Source organism: Musca autumnalis, unplaced genomic scaffold (genome assembly GCF_047663935.1).
Source record: "Musca autumnalis isolate F117 unplaced genomic scaffold, ASM4766393v1 scaffold_2, whole genome shotgun sequence".
Taxonomy (NCBI): Eukaryota; Metazoa; Arthropoda; class Insecta; order Diptera; family Muscidae; genus Musca; species Musca autumnalis.
In genome coordinates this window covers 61,882,548-61,906,220 of record NW_027411755.1, presented here as the reverse complement: position 1 = coordinate 61,906,220, position 23,673 = coordinate 61,882,548, and the positions used below count along the sequence as shown (strand labels likewise).

The window sequence follows — 23,673 nt, the reverse complement described above, 5'->3', positions numbered from 1 at the left end:
ATTGAACGACTCAGGCTTATTGCCTTTAAAGTTGCCAAAATCGTTATAATATGCATTCTTAGGAAATCTCAATCTTGTGTTTTTTTTTTTTAATTTTCAAAATTTTGTTTTTTCAACACTAACATCATATTCTATATTCTAAGAATTGTCTCTTTAGGAGTACCAATAGGCACTTTTAGGTTATCACAATATTGAGGTTATGGTCTAAAAATTTTTTAAAAATCCTCTAATATTTTTGCCATTTTGCTAAAGACTAATAAAATCGATTTGAGCCTGCACCTTAATGCCTTTAGAAGAAGCGAAATTGTGAAAATATGCATTTTAGGTCTTCCATGTAGCTCAATTTTTAAGTTGCATTTTTGTTCTCCAAATATTTTAAACATTTTCATCTTCAACACTGACAATATATTTTATATTCCTCCACCAAAAGTCAGAGATTCTTAAGAAGCATGGAAATCTGGAAAAATTAGCTTTAGTGCTTGGAGATTTTCAGACTCTAAGTCCATATTTACATTACATCATATTTCTTGCGACCATTGTCTGTTTGTCTGTGAGAGAGTGTTGGGAGGCAAAGGGTTACCATATGCCTCATCTCTTTCTCCTTCAAACTGGCAATTGCCGAAAGGAAAATTGACTAATGTAAATATGGACTAAGTGTCTACCACGTTTTTTTCTGTAAATTTGTCAAACATATTTCAATTATTACAATCTACAATGTTAAAAGTTCCTTTTGAAGCACACAACATAGCTTTAGGAATAGGTTTCAATTTGAGGTTAGGTTTTTTACCTAATCAATATGCTCTATCTTCTACGGCATCTACCCAGGTGCAGAAATAAGACATCATATTGATATTATTACATTCTCTAATGGTAAAATTTCCTTTTGAAACACAGAAATCGTAAAAACATGACATTAAGGTGAGGTTACAATTTGAGGTTAGGTCTTGAATTTGTCTAGAATAGGAAAATGTTCTATGTTCTAGATCAGTATATGGCAACAACACAGGTGCAAACATAATTCTCTATGCTCGTGAGCAGCTGAAAATTATACCGATTGTGTACGTCAGGTGCTGAGCTCTTCATGGATATGGACAATTATGTCCAGGCCTGGTTAGTGTCCAACACCGGTCTAGATTATAGAACATATTGGTGTATTAGACAAACAAAAGATCTAACTTAAATAGTAAATTATGCTAAAATTTTAAATAAATTTGTTCTTTATTGGCAGGAAAAACTTTTAAAAATTATAAATTTTAAGGTTAGGTTGAATTTCGGGATTGGCCTTAAATATGTTTCGTAATTATATTAACCAGGAAAAAATAGCAATTGTTGCTCTGTTCCAGAACCAGCAAGAAGCTACTACTTTTTACTACGATAACATTTATTCCTTTATGTTATCGGAAAAAATAGTAAAAATTAGTAGATTCTTGCAGTTCTGGAACAGACCATGGTATTAGAGGCGAACACGATAAAATGTTCTTAAAACTATCGTTTGAAGCTTAATGCCAGTTTTGTCATGAGTTCAATTCGTTTAGCATTGACGGATTTTAAGCTCCTTAAGTTAGAAATTCAGTTTCACATTTAGGTCATTAATGGTCCTGAGGCTAGGTTTTAGAAAATCAATATGAAAATTGGATAAAGAGTTTAAGGTGGATTGGAGAATGTATTTTGAGACAATTAAAAATTCTTCTCAATATATGTCTACACATAGGGTTATCCTTCTACAAAAAACGATTTTATGGAGATATGTTCAAATGATGTCGTTTACTACGACCACTTTATATATGGGATTCAAGGCATCTATAATGACATTAAAGAGACATTTAAATAGGACCAAATAGCCGTTTACTAAGACCACTTTAAATATGGGATTCAAGGCATCTATAATGATGACATTAAAGTGGCATAAAAATAGCACGACAGATGCTTATATAAGTTCTATAAAGACGAGTTGGAAGTCGGTCAAATGTTGAAAATCATAAATACAGAATTACAAACACGACATTGGTCTCATCTATAAACAATGATTTTCACTTCCATTCGCAATTAATAGCCTAACATTTTCCTCTCAAAATCTACCATTCATTCCAACCAATTTGCTCCTCAATTGGAAATAGATATCCTTCAATTTCATCATTCAAATTAAAATTAGTAAAACCAAAACCATAACAAAAAATTCCAACCAAAATTCTTCTTGCCTTAGAAAAACCAATTAGAGAATGGTAAAAATGATGACAACGAATTCTTTGCCGCGTTTGATGAGGCAGCGGCCGCAGCAGCAGCGGCTGCAGCTGCCGATGTCGAAGCAGCACCCAATGAAGGATTATTAAATGCGGCTGCCGCTGCTTGGGTGCTGGAGGCATTTGCTGCCGCCGCAGCACCAAATGGTTGATGATGCTGATGTTGTTGAGCCAAACTAGTTAAAAGTTGAGCAAACTCTTGTTGCATATGAAGACGTTGTTGTAAAAGTTCATAATGATTTTGGGGTTTGTTATAGACAAATTTACTAGAGGTCTTAATCATGGATGATGTGGAGGAATTGCTTGTTGTTGTTGTCGACGTCGTTATAGATGATGTTGTGGTAGAGGAGTTACTACAGCTACTACTACTGTTCGTGTTAATTGTAGTTGTGGTGCTGGTGTTGGTATTAGAGGAACCGGATGTTGATGTGGACGTATTTGTGGTGGCTGCGTTGGAGGAAGAGGACGGGGACGAGGATGATGTTAAAAGATGTGAACGCTGTTGCTGTTGTTGGTTTAACAATAAGGATGTTGATTGTGTTTGGTGGTTGAGTTGTTGCTGTTGTTCGGAATCTTGTTTAGTTTTTTTGTTATTCAAACATTGATTGCTGTTGTTGTTGTGACTGTTATTTGTTATGGTGGATAATTTGGAAAGATTGTTTATGGTGCTTAATGTCGTTGTGGTTGTTGTCATTGTTGTTGTACATGATTGTGTTGTGGAGCAGCTTAAAATAGCAGTGGTACTCGTCATTGTCGTTGATGATGACGATGATGATGTCGACGAGGATACCACTGTATTTGTTGTTGTTGTGGTCTTAACCTCATTACTAGTTTTACCGGTGGTCGTTAATAAATTGCCGCAAAGATTCTTATTTATCCATGTTTTATTTACCGATGCTGGATGGACAAGTGGTGCAGTGGACAAGGAGGAAATGGTTTTACTGGTGGTGTTGGCGGTTAGATTTGCCATCAAATGATTGTTGCCAACAGTGGGAAGATGATTTTGATGGTGGTGATGATGATGATGGTTAACAACAGCAGTCAATTTTGTTAATAATTACGTTTGTTTAGTTTTGTTTGTCTTAAAGCTGACTTGTAATACACGATTGCCCAATGTATAGCCATTCAAGGATTGTATGGCCAACACGGCCTCCTCATAATTGGTCATTGTAACAAAGCCAAAACCTTTGCATTTATTTGTTTGCAAATCACGTATAACCTGAAAACACAAAACAAATACGAAAAGTTAAAGAAAACCATTGACCGTGGAAACAATCCAAGAAAACAACCAACTCACCTTAACAGATTGTACAGCACCAAATGGACCAAACAGCTGCCACAAAACATTTTCTTCGGTTTCTTGGGCCAAATTATAGACAAAAATACACCATCCCGAGCCATTAATGGGATTACCGGGCAACATGGAATTGGCCAAAAGATCACCAGTCAAAGGAGAATAACGTGAAATGACAGAGCTGAAAGAAAATAAACAATTTAAAAGCATATTTTTAAAGCAAATTTTGTTAAAGCCACTACCACTTACCTATAACGTCCCGCTGCTGTGGGATGTATGGCTGCGGCAGCCGCTGCAGCAGCAGCCCCAGCAGCTGCAGCTGCCGGAAAACCACGAGTCCGGGGATTTTGTGGTGTCAAATAAGCAGTCAATGGCTGAAAGGCTTTATTGTTGCTGGGATTGTTGGCAAATTTCACCACAATCGGTTCAGTGGCATTTTTGGGTATGGTGCCGTTTAATGCCTTTATAGCCTGATCAGCTTCATGACGCTGATCGAAACGTATAAAACCAACTCCCTTTGAAAGACCTAAGAAAAGATATGAAAATCAAAAGTTAATAACAAAACCAATAACAGACCTTCTTCCAAATCCCAAAGTGAAATAAAATTGTACAAAATAATGTAAATGAATAGTGTATGAGAATGGTTGGCCTTAGTTTAGCTGACATTTGAGGCGTCTAGTAAAATAAAGCTTTCTGAAGAAAATGAAATATGAAATGAAGAAAGAAACTGTAAAATGATTTGAAAACACAAAACAAACGAACAAAAAGAACAACAACATACCCTGATCAATAGGCCCGCCTAATTAGTGAGCAGTAAGTGTTCAGTGTTGTGTGAAAAAAAATTAAAAATACATATAAAAAATTACTAAATTATAAAACAAAATTAAAAAATAATAAATTAAATGGTACAAATTTAATAGTATTTTTGTGTTTACAGTATTTCAAAATCACAATGTTTTCTGTTTTTTGTTAAATCCAAATTTAGATTTTCATGGGATCATACTACATATAAAATCATCCCTATTCCCTATTTACAAAATATAACCTGGCAAAAACAACACATGTGGTCATTATTATGAAGCTCTATGTAATTTATCATTTTCTTCTTTTAATTGACTATAGTCTTGTACTAAATGTTCCGACCTTGCACAATATACGAGGGCTGCACGAAAACTATCTGGCCTAAGCAACACCGCGTGCTGAGTGCATCGATCAAATTAAGTAGTTATATGTCGAGAAAGGGTCATCCTATAGCACTATGAAAAACTGGTTTAATGAATTCAATCGTGGCCGACACTCTCCAAGAAGCGAATGTCGTGAGGGTCGTCCAAAAGCGGCCGTTGTGCCAGAAATTATATACACAGCAAAATGTTCGACGCCAAAGATGACATTCAATCATGGGTGCAAGTGATCTGGCATGTCATCTTTTTAGCATCTTCGTCAATGAATTTTTTATGAGCGTGGACCCCAAGAGATGCTAATCATTTTTGGATCCAAAGCATGTCATTTACACCAATGCTTTGACATGTAATTTTCACCATTGCTTTGGCATGTCATTTCCACCAATGCTTTGGCATGCCATTTTCCCCAATCCCTAGCAAATGACATGATCATTACGACGAGAGTTTTAATTTTAACAACGTTGGTTGTGATTTCGGGTCTCCGACAATGTCAAGCCTATTATAAATAATTAATCCTATATATTTAGAAAAATGTGTACAAATAAAAACACAAAATTCATCTCTATTGAATCGATGGAATGGGTTCAAATGCTGATGGAAAGATCGGATCTTTCACGACTTCTTTTGCATTGGTTCAAATGGCAATGAAAAGATCGGATCTTTCACGACTTCGTTTGAATCAATGCAAAAGATGCCATGAAATCCCGTCATCGCATGGAAACCCTTCCTTCAAATTTTGCTGGGATACCGTGAGATAGAAGCATCCTTGGGCATTTCTTTCACCAACAAACATTTGATATTGTATGAAAAAATAATGGCCGCAAAAATGGATTTTTCTCATAAGATCTGGCAACATTGGACAATCGCTCAAAAAAGGATCTTGTGGATTAGAGCAAAGAAATTTTGAAAAAAAACGATCGCGGTGCTTCAAACGACGTTTATAAGAACGTCACAGATCTATGCTTAGGAACCCGAAACAAAACAGGAATCGATTGTGGGGGTCTTCGAAAGCGAGCCAAATCAAACGAAAGTTGTTCATGTAAGAAGCTCTTCGAAGCAAATGGTCGTCTGTATCTTCGACAAAACTGACCATGTGGCGACTGTACGGCTTGAGAAATGTAGAACTGTTAATTCTGAGTGGTACACTACAATTTGTTTGCCTGAAGTCTCCTGAGAAATTCGAAAAACGAACAAGAGAACACAAATCATCATGACAATACGAGCTCTCACACATCGATTCACACCAGCGCATGTTTGGCCGGACAAAACGTGGACTTTATGGGTCATCCGCCGTACAGCCCTGACTGGGGATCCAATGACTTCATTTGATTCAGGCATATCAAGAAAAAAGGGCGTGGTCAACAATGTTGAAGCGTTCAAAAACCACGTTTTGGTGGTGCCTCAATCGAAGTGCTTCAACAAATGGTTTGGGCGCACGAAAAAGTGTATAAATCATGCTGGAGACTACTTCAGAAAACGATAAAACAATTTTTGATTGTAAATATTCGCGTTTTATTTGTTAGGCCAGATAATTATGGTGCATCCCTAATACTGATTGATCTAAGATAAATGGACTGTTCGTTCCTTTACTTTTAAAAATGGTAAACGTGGTAAAAGTAGCAAAAGTTGTAAACTGCTCTCATATCAATTGTATTCTTACTTCATGTAAAGGAAAATTTTTTGAGTAAAAAGTGGTAAAACTTTAAGATTCCTGCACGTAAAGGAACAGAAATAAAAACGGAAACTTCCTCGGTGTCTACTGTGAAAATCCAACTATTCTCACACTCACACGTACTTATCGATAACTGCAACGTCTGCCAAACATAGATTCTAGGCTTAAATAAAGCAGACGAGTTGATTTGGGGTATGTGGAAAGTCAAACATGTTATGGTCCATAAATTCGAGATGACTTTGTATATGGCCATAGCTAATGAACTAAAACACCGAGTGGCTCTCAGTCGATCGATCTATCAGACCACCTATTTGTTACTACATCGGCTCTAAAATAGCAAACGGAATATGGTGCACACAATCCCGGGCATCTATCCCGCACCCACTACTGTGGGCATTATTACAACACTGTATGTATGAAAATACCCCTCAGTAATGTTGGCGACATTTCCGACAAAGTGGTGTCTTAAGACAAGCCGTTCGGTCTCCGGGGGTGCACTCATTGATATGAGAGAAGTCTCCCTTGTCCTGTATGCAATGTTTGTGGAACAATTATTATATTATACATATATCATGTATGAAGGAGTGACCCTAAATATTGGGACATTTCAGGCTTATACTTAAGGAAGTATTGACATCCCCTAGCAAAGAAAAGTATATTGTAGTCCTGACCACAACGACTATCCGCTATTAAAATTTCCACGCGATCCAATGGGTGGTCTAAGCGGAATTAACAACAATCGCGTTCAACTTTTGCGGTACCTGAAGGAACGGATCGATACAGTCCATTTTGGAAATTGATCTAATTTTGAAGCCATTGCCTTTCCAACCAGCCGTTTTAGTTTGTAGGGGTTTTTAGAGCATTTGGTTCATTATATCAGGAAGAATGGACTTGTCACGAAAAGGAATATATTGTTGTAATCAGAATCACAAGGCCTACTTTCAAAGAAAAGTTCAAAGCAATCCACGAACTGGCCTTGAACTGCATTTAAGCGAAAATGTTGAACACTTTTGTGTGGAAAGGGTAGATGAGTTTTCCGATATATTCCATCCAAAACTTGAGACAATTTTGAGAGAAATATTATGATGTGCAACAGTTGGAGCACCGTCGCCGCAAACTATTACAGTTGGACACCGTAGGATTATTTTGAGCTTTTTGCAGCCATGGACTTTTCGACGAAAATCATTACATCGCATTAAACACACAAGTAGTATCTTCGGTAAAAAAGTTCACAACGATCCCCAAACAGCTTTAACGCACTTAAGCTAAAATTTTGAAGATTTGCTGTTGTTGTTGTGGTAGCATCATAGGTTTTGATGCTGAGTTGGAAGCCGATGTCCGAAATGCTTTTGATTTCGGGTCAATCCTGCACAGAGAATCCGAAGGTACAGCACCATATATGTATACCTTCTTGGAACTTAGAATACGTTGGAAGAAATTATACAATTAGGAAAGTTTCGGCAAAATCGGATACTGTTCCTTCCCCTATTGTACAAGGGATATATCATTATCCTACTGAACGCATATTCCCTTCTGGAGGATGGGAAGGGTGTTTTGTGATGTTTCGAATCAGGACTGCCTGATTCGTCGTAAAAAGAGCCGCGAGGACAACCCACTCCCAAAAACTTTAAAACGATCCGAGACATGCCCATGGAATCCATTTTGCGAACAATTTTGAAATTTTGTGTAGAAGGAATAGACCATATCCATCGAACCTGATCTGTGTCTGGAATAAATACTACGATGTGTAATGTTTGAACAAAAAAGTCACTCCCTTCGAGTGTTATTGTGCACACCCTTTAAGCGAAAAATGTTGAAGGGTAGGGGAGGTACCCGAAAGATTGAATCAGTATGGCCCATCTTCGAACTTGATTTTTTTTTAACAAAATATTACCAGCTACAAAGTTTGGGACAAATTCGATCCGTTCCCATTTGATGGCACCAAGAAATATGTCATTCTCCTACTGGGTGCGTTTTCCCCTGTGGCGGATAGGAAGTGTGTATTGTGATGTCTCGATTCAGAACGGACTGAGGACAAACGCATATAGAGTTGATTCAACATATTTCATTAATATTGCCTATTCTGGTACACTCATACCTCGATTTGCGTTATTAATTGGTTCCGAAGCAAAGCGAAACAACGCAAGTCGAAACTCATGTTTCCACATGTTTTTAGTAACTTTTTCACAAAATTTAAAGTCAGAAATATAAGTTATTAATAACACAAATCGAATCAGTACCGTAAATCGAAGAAATCTATTAGATTTTTTCTTAACGCAAATCGAAACAACGCAAATCGAGGTATTAGTGTACTTGGAAAGCAGGATATGTCGGAGACTAATCTATAGCAGATGTTTGCTCTACATTTGCCTCAATCTTGTGAATTTTTTATTTCCCCGTGAATCAAAGATGGATACTCTGATACCTGTATCAGATGGATGGGATGAATCAGATTTCCTAAAATAACAAGGGAGGAAGGAAAGAAAAAGAAGCAAACACAATTTGCCATTTTAGTGGGTGATGTCAAGGTTTCGGCCACTATCTCAGCACTTGCTCCGATAAAAATTGTACCGTCGTAAAGGAAGCCGCAAGGACAATCTGCCGAAAAAATGCACAACCATCCGAAAGAAGCTCTCAAACTTCACTTTTCCGAATTATGTGTGGGGGGTACAAAAACGTGTAGAGCAATATATGGCCGATATGGCCCATCTACGAACTTTAACTTTGGACAAAATATTACGAATTCCAAATTTTGGACCCGATCGGTTACTTCGTTCGAGAGTTGTCGTGCTCACCAGCCAGCCAGACAGTCGGATGGGCCTGGCTAAATCAACTCCAAATTGTCTAAAACAGATTTCGTCCACACATGGGGTCTAAATCCATGGTCGCATCAAAGTGCACATACCCTCCTTGCCTAAAGGCTAAGGGTATAAAAAAACTATGATGGGAAAATATTGTAAAAAGAAGTCGCCCTAGACTATTTTGGGATAGTTTAGAGTAGAGAACTTTTCGACCAGTTGGAAAGGCTTGTTCCAAAAGAGCAATATTCCAGTTCATTTCCAGCCGATCTTTTATCGGGACATGTCTATAAAAAACTTACGAGACAGCCTCTAAGAACAGAAATTTCAAAGAAGAGATCATAGAATGAAGGAAGGAGGTTTTCTTCATCAGGAGCAAACACAGATTCATAAGAAAATTTTAAAAAAATTTGTCCTCATGTGCCACGATGCGAGCTTCAAGAGGATAAAAGATCTTCCTCCCAGAACCTGGAAACGATCAAGCCAAAGTCTCGAAGGGGGCTGCGACGACGAGCAAAAAAGTGAAGGAGACAAGACCTGATGCTCAAAGCAAAGTGATGGAGTCCAAAATCGGGCGAGATCCGTAAAGGTTAACAATTTGCGAAGGGGGTTGCTTGTAAGCATAACCAGGAACGTAAAAACAATACGAAAGTTGCCCAACGGACCGCAATGATGCCCGTTGGCAATCATTGACAAAGTTAGCTAGTCGAAACCGATTTTTGGGAATAAGATCGTTAACTTGTCAACAAGAAATCACTAGATTTCATTGTTTTAGCTGATAATGGCCTTGGTGAACTTTGGGAAGGGGCTAATCTTACTGCGATCTTTATATCTGAGATACCACCCTTCTATCGCGGTCATGGATCTCATATTGATTCTGCTGAAGCTGGAGAATCCAGACATAAAGGTTATGGTGACCTGGTAGGGGAGGCGAATTTGAGGAATCGCGAAGGAAAATTGAATTTCGGGTTCGGATGAATTCAGTTATGTCTAAATCCACTTTGCACGATTCAATAAGAGGAGGGAAGTGGCAAACGCTATACATCGTGCAGGTTAATTTGCACAATTGCAAATCCGCTGCCTCCGAACTACTCTCCCCCTTGCGAATTGTGGAGTAGACATTTTTTAGTTCAGGAGGCATATATGTATCTGCAAGTATAAAGTTTCTGGACTAAGCAATGCCCACTTTGATGTCTTCACTTCGCCGGGGCGACAATTATTGGGTAGTAGATAAGCACGGTGCTCTTGAACCAATTTTAAATGGAAGGTGCTTACACCTGGGAAGTTTTTGCGGATTCTGAAACTACAACGTTCATAGAAGAGAAAAATCAAAAAACAAAAAAAAATCGCCGGAGCGCTTTTTAAATAAATCGGGATTCAAGTTAACAATTTCAGGGTTTTTTTTAGGTTTTCACGATTTTGCTTGGAAACCACAATCCCTATAGAAATGGGACTAAAGAAAATGTTGTAGCTATGAAAATTCTATGCAATATTGACAATTTTGATGTTTTCGTAGGTTTTACCGTTATTGAGATATAGAAGTTCAAATTGGGACAATGCATTGACTGTATCGCTTCAAGAGCACCGTGTAAGAGCTTAAATTTCATTTTTCATTTTAATTACAGTAATGGAGACACGTATGACACGGATGAAGCCACATTCTTCCGTTAAATCTACATGCCTTATGAGGACCCGGATCCGCCGAACCTGAATGTTGTATCCAAGTTTCTGGACGAAAAGATGGGCACAAGTAACGTCATCTTAGGTTGTGAGCCCATCCCCACCATTTAAATGGGGTAGTAGGGACACAAACAACAGAGGTGAGGGATTCAATATTCGATTTTATTTTATCTTATAATTTACGAATAAGTAACGTAACGCTCCAAAGTTTAAAATTAGGGACTTGGAGGATCTATACCCTCCAATCTAGACGACTCTGTCATCAAAAACTAAAAGGTATCCTAAACATTTTCCTTTTTGGACCATAGGACGACATAATTCTAAATTTATTTTCAGTGTCTATAGAACTCCAAGAAGAACAAATTGGGACAGGTAAATAGAATTAACAAATTCCCAGCTAATAGCTATTTAAACTATAGGAAGATACTGCGAGTCGATAGAAGCAGTAAATTAGGCTGCTAGGTTTCTAATAATACTTTCAAAAGGACCCCAAATCCATTGCGAGCATAAAGAAATCAAATGGCAAGTGCACAGAACAAAGCCTCGGAACTCAAATCTCTTAACAGGGACCCTTTTTTATGCTTGTGGGAACGTGGATACGCATTTCATTGGGTAGGTTATAAGGAGAAATAAGATAAAGCGTGTAGTAAACACATTTAAATTATATATGTAAACCACTCGGTCCACACATTTTAGATTTGCGCTTGTTAAATATGGTTAATTACAAAATAACAAAAATATACCTGACGGCCTAATTAAAATGCAAGGTATTAAATTGGATGGATATTATATTTTTTCTACACCCTTAGCTAAATACCCTATCCAAGTGAAATCAATTTAAAAATCATGTTAAAAACTGTAGAAAACCATAAACCGCAGGTAGGCCTATTTGGGGGTTATATAAAAACGTGAAACCAGATTGAGAAGTTTTGTACGCACTGAAATATCTGAGTTCTGAGATTACACTGAAATCCATTAAAATAACAACATGAGCCTTATAGTTTCTACATTATTTTCATATATTCATATTCACAGATAATTAATTGCAATTTATCTATTTAAAATCCTTTTATTTAAATTAATACAATTTATTTTAATTAACCAGATCAGATTTTTTACTTACCCGTTATATTGTCACATAATATTCTTGAGGTAATTATTTTTCCATATGGACTAAATAATTGTTCCAAATCTGGTTGTGTCATATTTTTGGGAAGACCAGAGACATATAGATTAGCACCTTTTATAGATTCAGAACTAGGACGGGCAATAGATACCTTTAAAAAAAGAAAAAGATGTTTAAACATTAAAACATTGGGTTAAGTCAGTAAATATTATAATTAATTTTATTTGACATTAACATTCAACCTACTTTGATAGTTTTATTTTGTAAACGTAAACCGTTTAATGATGATATGGCCTTTTCAGCATCCTCTTGCTTTACGTAATTGACAAAACCGTAACCCAAACTTTGGCCTGAAATTTGAAAAAAAAAATAATTTTAATGATGATTTATTTTAAATGAGGAGAACCTAATTAGAATTACAGTCGAACTTCTCTATAACGACGTCTCCATAAGGAATAATTCTCTATAAAGAATAGTTTTATATAACAGCTGGTACGTTATAGAGAAGTTCGACTGTTACTACTGCGAATGATTAACAATTTATTGAACAAATTAATATTTTTCATACGCTTAGATGTTCTTTTGAATTTTAATTATTTAAAAAAAAAAAACATCCCAAAACATCAACACTCACCTGTTACCTTATCTCTGATCAATTTACAGGATTCTACTTCACCGAAACTAACAAACAATGCTCGAATATCCTCCTGCGACATTGTTTGTGGTAAATAATTAACGATCAAATTCGTTTTTGGATCATTATCGGTAGCATTGCTGTTGTTATTATTGTTGGCATTGGTGTTATTGTTATTGGTTGCATTTGGATTGTTATTGTTGGTATTAGTGGTGGCGGTGGTGCTGCTATTGGCATTTGTGGTACTTTGAGCCAATGTGGCTGCACTAGCACCACCGTTTTGCTGCTGTTGCTGCTGCTGTTGTTGTTGACCCTCAACCATGATGTTGCTGTTGTTGGTATTATTACCCGTGGATGAACTAAAAGGGATGATAGGAATGCATGGATTTGTTTATATATTTGTTTAATTAATAATGTGAAAATCAACAAATAAAAATAAAGAAAAAAACACAAATTAATCAAAAACAGCAACAGGAATAAAAAATAATCTAATAACAAAAATTAAATAAATTAAAATTGATGTTTGTTATATTAAATTAATCCTAATCGATGTACATATCATGTCCAGCACCATTATATAAATTCTAGGAAATTTTTTCAGGTACTATCACAGAGGGCCAAATGAAAAAAATTTGGTAATAAATTACTACATTTCTTAAAGATATTCGAAAAAACACATATTGTGGGGATTGTGGAATCTTCTAGGAAACACAACGGCACGAGATTGACACATTAGAAACATGTTTCGGGTTGCGGATGTCAACTCATTGTGTTCGTATGTTTTCTCTGTGTTGTGTGTCTGCTCTGGAATTATTTTGTCAGTGCCGGATCAATTAAAAACTCGGACCAAAATGAATATACGGTCAAACCTCTCAATAAAGTAGCTTTTGTAGAGCAAAAGTTAATGCACTATAGAGAAACTCCTTTTTTAAGAGAATATTTTGTGTGAAAATTCATATTTTTTGGTCAATAACATAATTCATTGTAGAGAGTTATTCCTATAATACGACAATATCTAAAAACGAAACACATGTACATGCCAGACATAACCATCGTGTCACCTGTTCTGACAAATGACGTCACCTGGCAACCCGTCATTTCCCTTGGATCAGACCATCTCCCCATAATTGTCTCCATCAGAAGACCACCCGATTTCATCACCTCTGAACGCTGCACATTCGTCAATCATGGGAAAGCTGATTGGCCGAGTTTCAGAGAGTTCACCAATCACCGCTTCAGAGAATTGCCCAATCCTTCTGATGTTCGTGTAGCGGAAAGTACGTTCCGAGACATCATCAATGCTGCAGCAGCCATATACCTGCTGGTCGAATACCCGAATTAAGACCAAACTTCCCAGCAGAGGCGACGGGATTAGCAAATGAGCGTGATGACCTTCGTCGAACCAACCCCGACGACCCCAGAGTCAGGGAGCTGACACTGGAAGTTAACATGCTGGTCGGCGAACATAAGCGGAACAAGTGGTTAAATCATCTGAAGAGTTGCAACATTGGAGCCGGTATAAGTAAATTGTGGACAACGGTTAAGTCACTCTCGAGCCCCGGAAAGTGGGATGACAGGACCTCAGTCACGTTTGGCGACGTTACGTTGACTGACCCGAAGAGGTGTGCAAGTTACTTCAATCGACTGTTTGTCGAGCACCCAGAGAGTGACAGGGCGAAGAGAAGAGTGTTACGTCGCATTAGATCTCTTCCTGCCGAGGATGAACCACCACAGTTTACAACGGACGAAATTTCCATGTCGGGGACTCAACCAGGAGCGGCCATGTGATAGAACAGTGATGGTGGCGCTTGACTTATCAAAAGCCTTTGATACTGTCAAGCACTCCACGCTGTTTGAGGACATCGAGCAGACAACCCTCCGGCCAAGTCTGAAACGTTGGATAACCAACTATATGTGTGATCGCCAGTCGTATGTGGAATTCAGGAACAAAAAATCCAAGTTCCGTGGAGTGAAACAGGGAGTTCCCCAAGGAGGGGTGATATCTCCGCCACAGCTATCTGCGATAAACTGAAACGTAGGAACAAGGTCCTCAAGTCCCTAGCCGGCAGCACTTGGGGTGCAGATAAAAAAACCTTGTTGACCACGTATAAAGCGATAGGTCGGTCTGTGGTAAGCTATGCTGCGCCAGTTTGGTCCCCGAATGTTTGTGACACGCAGTGGGATAAGATTCAAATTCGTCAGAACGTCGCCCTGAGATCAGCAACAGGGTGCCTCCTCAAATCTACAGTGGACCATCTACATGAGGAGGCAAAGATTCTTCCAGTACGACAACATAATGAGGTGCTATCGTTGCAGTACTTGCTCGGGTGTTACCGTGAGAGCCATCCCAATCACCATCTGCTGGCCACCGATACACCCAGGCATATCAAGAAGGATATACATGCTCTAGAGACGACAGTCCAACAATATATGAGAGAACTTCTAGATCAACAGGAATATCAGGTAGGCTTGAACATCATTCACACGGACACAGTTGCTAAGACCATAAGCATTGTGTAAATGCAGTCATCGGAGCACATCCACCATCTATCGCAGCTGAAGAGCGTCAGCTGCCACGACAAACCAGAGTAGTTTTGGCTCAATTACGCTTGGGATATTGCAGTCGCCTAAATTCCTATTGGGCTGGAATCGATCGTACCGTGCAAGACATCTGCCCAGTATGCGGCATGGGCCCGCACGATACTAAGCACCTATTCAACTGCCCCGCCAAGCCTACTCATCTGACTCCAGTGGATCTGTGGTTACATCCCATCGAAGTAGTCAACTTCCTGGAACTGGAGATAGACCCAGAGCCAGATTGAACAGGAGAACGAACATACAAACATAATAATAAAACACTGTTACAACAACAACAATATCTGAACAACCAAACCGTCTGACCAACGCATCATATCACTTACTGACGAGATAAGGCACTCCTAAAGCAGTACCGCCAATCCCACGGCGGCCGGTTGTATCCACCGCAATGACTTAGACAAATCTTTGACAAGGGGCCGCCACCTAAACATTTATATGTTGTGTATTTCTTCACTTTGGGAGCGGCATGGACTTGCCTACGAAAAACATAATATCGCTGTAAACTGGGCCACAAGGAGAAGCAAAGGATCTTTGAACGGACCCTAAAATGCACTTACACAAAAATGTTGAACTTTTGTATGAGAGGTACCTTAAGGAGAAGACCCATGTGGATTATTTTTGAAGTTAAACTCAATTTGGACAAAAATATTAGGAGATCCAAAGTTTGGACCAAATCGGCTGCTCCTTTCAAGATAATCGTGCGTACCATTCCAGTGAAATTGTTTGCCCTTTTGAAGGAATGTTACCGAAAGGAATGGACCGATATGGCTCTTCTTTGAACTTAAACTAAGTTCAAATCGACTGATCCGTTCGAGAGTCATCGTGCGCTCCAGGCACTACACATGGTGCCGTAGGGCTTATTACAGCTTTCAGACCATTATCTAAGAAATATGGACTTGCCACTGAAAAAAACTTGTATAGCCGTAATAGGCGCAACGAATAAGAGTTGTTGCAAAAAGAATCAAAACGATTAAAGAGAAAAGGTCCTAAACTGCATTTTCCGGAAATTTGTGTGAGAGGTACCTGAAGGGGTGGACCGATAGAGCGCGTATGGGAAATTTTGTGGGGGAGGTACACGAAGTAGTGGACCGATATGGTTCATCTTCGAACTTAAACTAAGTTTAAACAAAATATTACGATGGGAGGGAATCGGCTGATCCGTTCCCGTCCTTAGTATGGATTCCGGAAATTACATAACAGCATTACACGCTATATCCATACATATCAGTGGAGGACGAACAGTCATTCTTGACCTATCGAATGCCTTCGATATCGTCAATCATGCCAAGCTGTTCGAGAAGACTTCCTTCCAGTCTTGTTTTAAAACTGGATAATCAAAAATATGCGTGGACGCCAGTCGTTTGTAAAATTCAGAAATAAGAAGTCCAAAACCCGTAGAGTGAAACAAGGCGGAGTGATATTTCCGGAACTATTTAATCTTTATCTTTCTGAAATTCCACCCTCCAGACGACATAGGGATCGTAATGTATGAGGATGATTGCACAATATTGGCGTCGAATCCTAGGGTCGATGGCATATGTGAAAGTTTAAATGTCTACATAACTGACTTAATCTGAGGAATATAAACATATCCGGCGCTAAATACACTGCAACACTGTTCACGAACTGGACAGGTCGACGGTGCAACTATTCCGACCACAAACTACCCCAAAGTCCTAGGGGTCACATTCGATAGCATGTATAAGTCGTCCCAGCATACTCCAGTTATCTGCGATAAGCTGAGAAACAGGAACAAGGTCCTTAAGTCCCTAGCCGGCAGCACTTGGGGTGAGTATAAAGAAACCTTGTTAACCACATACAACGCGATAGGCCTGTCTGTGGTAAGCTATGCGGCGCCAGCGTGGTTTGCTAACATAAGTGATACACAATGGGATAAACTACAAATCTGTCAGAATGCTGCCCTGAGAACAGCTACAGGGTGTCACCTCATGTCTGCAGTGGAATATTTACATGAGGAGACAAAGATCCTTCCTGTGAGTCGTCACAACAGGATGTTGACGATGCAGTATTTGCTTGGTTGCTATAGGCAAGACCACCCAAATCACCATCTGGTGGATATGCCTGAACCCCCCAGGCGAGTTAGGGAGGATTATAGAGATCTAGAGAGAGAGGTCCAAAGATATAAAAGAGAACCTCTAGATCAACGTACATACCAGGCAGGTTTAAGAGACATTCATACTGATGCGGTTGCAGAGCCTCTGGCAGCCTACAGTGGGAATATAGTCCTCGAAGACCATCCACTACCCGTGGCAGCGGAAGAACAGCAGCTGCCAAGACAAACGAGAGTCGTGTTGGCGCAACTAAGATCTGGTTGGTGCAGCCGCCTCAATTCTTACTGGGCCAGGATTGATGGCACGCGGAATATCTGCCCAACATGTGGCACCGGTCCGCATACTACGCAGCACCTGTTTAACTGCCCAGCCAACCCGACTGACTTAACTCCTCTCTCTCTCTTTGGACTAATCCAATTCAGGTGGCGTCCTTTCTGAGCTTGGAGCTGGAGGCAGAGCCGAATCAATAAAATAAAGATTTACATGTACTTGAAGAAGCTGCTACAACAACAACGAACTGGACGACTGAAACGAGGCCCCTTGAACATATTGGTCGATGGTGTCTTTAGTCCGACCACTAACTACCCAGCTATATATGTGCATGGTGTCGCACGCAAAAGTAGGAACAACGTTCGAGAGAGAGGTCCAAAGATACAAGCGATAACCTCTAGATCAACAAGCCTATCAGGCAGGGCTGAATAGCATTCACAACGATGCAGTTGCACCGTACAAATTTTGCGTTGTAACAACGACCACAAATTAAACATTTTTTGCTGCACTTAATCGAAAATTTTGAACTTTTCTGAGAAAGATACCCGAAGGTTTTGTCCGATATCTGTGTATATCTTCTTTGATCTTGATAAATGTTTGGAAAACATTTTACGATATACGAAGTTTCGGCTAAATCTGATACTCAGTTTTACATTTAGCCATTTTAGTTGGTGTCGGCAAGGGTTTTTAAAGATTATCTATGTATGGAATTACCCCAAAAAATTATGCTGTCGTAATAGTGGCCGCGAGGACAACCTGCTGAGTTATGTCTGGAATAAATATTACAATGTGCAAAGTAGTTTTGACAAAATCGGTTATTCCCTTCGAGACTTGTTGTGCGCAGCATTGAAGTGATTTTTTTTGTACTTTTGTGGGGGAGGTATCCAAAGGAGTGGACCCATCTTCCAACGGACAGGGCTAAATAGAATGAAAATTGTGTGTAAAAGATGATGGTATAAAAAGCCTAAAAATGAATGGATTACGTAAAACTGCAGAATATAGGCTACATAACTAAATGCTACGGCTTAGGTTTACGTTATTTCATTAAGTGCTCTCAAGAAATGTTCTTCCTTTGAAGTACAACACTCTATACAAAACATATCATTGGTGTAAAGGTTTTAAAGCGATTAATACAAATTAAAAAGAAGTAACAAAAAATGTAAATTAATTAAATTAAAGTTAATGTTAAACAATTAACATAATTCGAAAATAGATCATCTTACGGGAAATGAACGCGAAATATAGGGTTTAAAGTTGTTTTTTGTTTTTGTTAATTAAATTCAATATAATACTGTCGGTTTTTCAGATACGTTACGTATACAAAGTATATTGTATGTATAAAATTGTTTGTATTTACAAAATTTAACTAATTAAAATAATTAAGTAAAATGAGCTGAAATGAAAAAACAGAAAAAGAAAAAAAAAGAACAATTAAAAACAAGTTTTATTCTCATTGACAATTTCAGTACATACCTTCTTTTGGTTTGTCCTTCAAGTCCTTGTTTTAGTTCTGTTTAAATTGTTTTATTCCTTGTTATTGTTATTGTTCTTATAAACTTATAAGCGAGAGTGAGAGAGAGTGGCAAACAATTTATAAAGATGAAAAACTTTGCAATTTATCTGTTCTTATTTGTTGTTGTTGTTTGTTTTTTCTTGTTCTATACAAATGGATCACAATTTGTTTACATTAAAGAAGAATAATAATTCAACTGTAAAGAGAAGAGGAAAGGAAACAATAATTAAATAATTAATAATTATTTTTAAATAATTTAATATAATTCATATTAATATTTGAATTCAGTTAAAAAATATTGGTCCCTTAAACAATATTCTTTAAAAAATCTACGATTATTGGTCTGTTTGTCCCTCAAACAATATTCTTTAACAAAAAACACGATTATTGGTCCGTTTGTCAATAAATATTCTTTAAAAAATCCACGTTTGTTGGTCTGTTGGCCCTTGAAAAAATATTCTTAAAAAAATCCACGTTTGTTGGTCTGTTGGCCCTTGAAAAAATATTCTTTAAAAAATCCACGTTTGTTGGTCTGTTGGCCCTTGAAAAAATATTCTTTAAAAAATCCACGTTTGTTGGTCTGTTGGCCCTTGAAAAAATATTCTTTAAAAAATCCACGTTTGTTGGTCTGTTGGCCCTTGAAAAAATATTCTTTAAAAATCCACGTTTGTTGGTCTGTTGGCCCTTCAAAAAATATTCTTTAAAAAATCCATGTTTGCTGGTCTGTTGGCCCTTCAAAAAATATTCTTAAAAAAATCCACGTTTGTTGGTCCGTTGGCCCTTGAAAAAATATTCTTTAAAAAATCCACGTTTGTTGGTCTGTTGGCCCTTGAAAAATATTCTTTAAAAAATCCAAGCTTGTTGGTCTGTTGGCCCTTGAAAAAATATTCTTTAAAAAATCCAAGTTTGTTGGTTTGTTGGCCCTTGAAAAAATATTCTTTAAAAAATCCAAGTCTGTTGGTCTGTTGGCCCTTGAAAAAATATTCTTTAAAAATCCATGTTTGTTGGTCTGTTGGCCCTTGAAAACATATTCTTTAAAAAAATCCACGTTTGTTGGTCTGTTGGCCCTTGAAAAAATATTCTTTAAAAAATCCACGTTTGTTGGTCTGTTGGCCCTTCAAAAAATATTCTTTAAAAAATCCATGTTTGCTGGTCTGTTGGCCCTTCAAAAAATATTCTTTAAAAAATCCACGTTTGTTGGTCTGTTGGCCCTTGAAAAAATATTCTTTAAAAAATCCACGTTTGTTGGTCTGTTGGCCCTTGAAAAATATTCTTTAAAAAATCCAAGTTTGTTGGTCTGTTGGCCCTTGAAAAAATATTCTTTAAAAAATCCACGTTTGTTGGTCTGTTGGCCCTTGAAAAATATTCTTTAAAAAATCCAAGTTTGTTGGTCTGTTGGCCCTTGAAAAAATATTCTTTAAAAAATCCACGTTTGTTGGTCTGTTGGCCCTTGAAAAATATTCTTTAAAAAATCCAAGTTTGTTGGTCTGTTGGCCCTTGAAAAAATATTCTTTAAAAAATCCACGTTTGTTGGTCTGTTGGCCCTTGAAAAAATATTCTTTAAAAAATCCAAGTTTGTTGGTCTGTTGGCCCTTGAAAAAATATTCTTTAAAAATCCATGTTTGTTGGTCTGTTGGCCCTTGAAAAAATATTCTTTAAAAAATCCACGATTGTTGGTCTATTGAAAAAATATTCTTTAAAAAATCCATAATAATAATAATACTTGAATTCCGTTAAAAAATATTGGAACCTCAAAAAATATTCTTTAAAAAATCCAAGATTGTTGGGCTGTTTGTCCCTTAAAAATTATTCTTTAAAAAATGCACGATTATTGGTCTGTTCGTCCCTCAAAAAATATTCTTTTAAAAATCTAAGATTATTGGCCTGTTTGTCCCTCAAAAAAATTCTTTTAAAAATCTAAGATTATTGGCCTGTTTGTCCCTCAAAAAAATTCTTTAAAAACTCCATGATTGTTCTGTTTGTCCCTCAAAAAAATATTCTTTAAAAAATCCATGATTGTTCTGTTTGTCCCTCAAAAAATATTCTTTAAAAAATCCACGTTTGTTGGTCTGTTGGCACTTCAAAAAATATTCTTTAAAAAACTCCACGTTTGTTGGTCTGTTGGCCCTTCAAAAAATATTCTTTAAAAACTCCACGTTTGTTGGTCTGTTGGCCCTTCAAAAAATATTCTTTAAAAAATCCACGTTTGTTGGTCTGTTGGCCCTTCAAAAAATATTCTTTAAAAAATCCACGTTTGTTGGTCTGTTGGCCCTTCAAAAAATATTCTTTACAAAAATCCACGTTTGTTGGTCTGTTGGCCCTTCAAAAAATATTCTTTAAAAAATCCACGTTTGTTGGTCTGTTGGCCCTTCAAAATATATTCTTTAAAAAATCCAAGTTTGTTGGTCTGTTGGCCCTTCAAAAAATATTCTTTAAAAAATCCACGTTTGTTGGTCTGCTGGCCCTTCAAAAAATATTCTTTAAAAAATCCACGTTTGTTGGTCTGTTGGCCCTTCAAAAAATATTCTTTCAAAAATCCACGTTTGTTGGTCTGTTGGCCTTTGAAAAAATATTCTTTAAAAAATCCACGTTTGTTGGTCTGTTGGCCTTTGAAAAAATATTCTTTAAAAAATCCACGTTTGTTGGTCTGTTGGCCCTTGAAAAAATATTCTTTAAAAAATCCACGTTTGTTGGTCTGTTGGCCCTTGAAAAAATATTCTTTAAAAAATCCACGTTCGTTGGTCCGTTGGCCCTTGAAAAAATATTCTTTAAAAAATCCACGTTTGTTGGTCTGCTGGCCCTTCAAAAAATATTCTTTAAAAAATCCACGTTTGTTGGTCTGTTGGCCCTTCAAAAAATATTCTTTAAAAAATCCACGTTTGTTGGTCTGTTGGCCCTTCAAAAAATATTCTTTAAAAAATCCACGTTTGTTGGTCTGTTGGCCCTTCAAAAAATATTCTTTAAAAAATCCACGTTTGTTGGTCTGTTGGCCCTTCAAAATATATTCTTTAAAAAATCCAAGTTTGTTGGTCTGTTGGCCCTTCAAAAAATATTCTTTAAAAAATCCACGTTTGTTGGTCTGCTGACCCTTCAAAAAATATTCTTTAAAAAATCCACGTTTGTTGGTCTGTTGGCCCTTCAAAAAATATTCTTTAAAAAATCCACGTTTGTTGGTCTGTTGGCCCTTCAAAAAATATTCTTTAAAAAATCCACGTTTGTTGGTCTGTTGGCCCTTCAAAAATATTCGTTAGGAAATCCACGTTTGTTGGTCTGTTGGCCCTTCAAAAAATATTCTTTAAAAAATCCACGTTTATTGGTCTGTTGCCGATTCTAAAAATATTCGTTAGGAAATCCACGTTTGTTGGTCTGTTGGCCCTTCAAAAAATATTCTTTAAAAAATCCACGTTTATTGGTCTGTTGCCGATTCTAAAAATATTCTTTAAAAAATCCACGTTTGTTGGTCTGTTGGCCCTTCAAAAAATATTCTTTAAAAAATCCACGTTTGTTGGTCTGTTGGCCCTTTAAAAAATATTCTTTAAAAAATCCACGTTTGTTGGTCTGTTGGCCCTTGAAAAAATATTCTTTAAAAAATCCACGTTTGTTGGTCTGTTGGCCCTTCAAAAAATATTCTTTAAAAAATCCACGTTTGTTGGTCTGTTGGCCCTTGAAAAAATATTCTTTAAAAAATCCACGTTTGTTGGTCTGTTGGCCCTTCAAAAAATATTCTTTAAAAAATCCAAGTTTGTTAGTCGGCTGGCCCTTGAAAAAATATTCTTTAAAAAATCCACGTTTGTTGGTCTGCTGGCCCTTCAAAAAATATTCTTTAAAAAATCCACGTTTGTTGGTCTGCTGGCCCTTCAAAAAATATTCTTTAAAAAATCCACGTTTGTTGGTCTGTTGGCCCTTCAAAAAATATTCTTTAAAAAATCCACGTTTGTTGGTCTGTTGGCCCTTCAAAAAATATTCTTTAAAAAATCCACGTTTGTTGGTCTGTTGGCCCTTGAAAAATATTCTTTAAAAAAATCCACATTTGTTGGTCTGTTGGCCCTTCAAAAATATTCTTTAAATAATTTACGTTTGTTGGTCTGTTGGCCCTTAAAAAAATATTTTTTAAAAATCCACATTTGTTGGTCTGTTGGCCCTTCAAAAAATATTCCTTAAAAAATCCACTATTAATCTACGACTTACCTCGATTGCTGAAGAGAACATTCTTCGAATTCGAATTGGCTAATTAAAAATTAAGGTCAATCTGTTTTTTCTCTTTTCGATTTCTTTTCAAAGCAATATAAAATGTAAAAATAAAACCCTTCCGAAGCGTTATAAGAACTATACATATCACCACTAAGTCTATTATGTCGTACATTGTTGGCCATAACAAAATGTAAGAGTTCAAATGAAGCCATAGGAAATAGTTGAAATGTTGCGGTGAAGGGTTCTATGTTCAGACACAGCAGCAACAAGTTGTTGATAATTGAAATGCCAATAAGCCGCCACGCTAGTAGTAGACAGACAGAAGACAATCGACCATACACCCACCAACCATCACCTTGTAGGTTTCTGTAACTGACTTTCAATTATAAATTTGGTTACAGAAA

At 37.2% G+C, this 23,673-nt stretch overlaps 2 protein-coding genes across 6 annotated transcripts in view; both read right to left on the bottom strand.

Annotated features, from left to right (window-relative positions):
- Positions 1-1,210: 1,210 nt before the first annotated feature.
- On the bottom strand, positions 1,211-3,210 carry LOC141393999 (uncharacterized). The gene has a single exon (XM_073967707.1). It carries the CDS (start codon positions 3,208-3,210, stop codon positions 2,200-2,202), a length of 1,011 nt encoding a protein of 336 aa, XP_073823808.1. The 3' UTR covers positions 1,211-2,199.
- Positions 2,919-23,673, bottom strand: part of LOC141393997 (ELAV-like protein 2) — a 76,497-nt gene continuing 55,742 nt past the window's right edge. For 3 of the 5 annotated variants that reach the window (XM_073967706.1, XM_073967704.1, XM_073967705.1), the window contains 8 exons: positions 19,039-19,274; positions 18,789-18,958; positions 12,626-12,984; positions 12,238-12,341; positions 11,989-12,142; positions 3,784-4,060; positions 3,538-3,715; positions 2,919-3,459 (listed from right to left, as the gene is read on the bottom strand). In XM_073967706.1, the coding sequence (XP_073823807.1) occupies positions 3,298-3,459; positions 3,538-3,715; positions 3,784-4,060; positions 11,989-12,142; positions 12,238-12,341; positions 12,626-12,947 (1,197 nt within the window). In that variant the 5' untranslated portion in view covers positions 12,948-12,984; positions 18,789-18,958; positions 19,039-19,274 and the 3' untranslated portion in view covers positions 2,919-3,297. Of the gene's footprint in view, positions 3,460-3,537; positions 3,716-3,783; positions 4,061-4,315; positions 4,334-11,988; positions 12,143-12,237; positions 12,342-12,625; positions 12,985-18,788; positions 18,959-19,038; positions 19,275-23,673 lie in introns of all 5 variants that reach the window. The other 2 variants (XM_073967702.1, XM_073967703.1) reach the window with 1 other exon arrangement.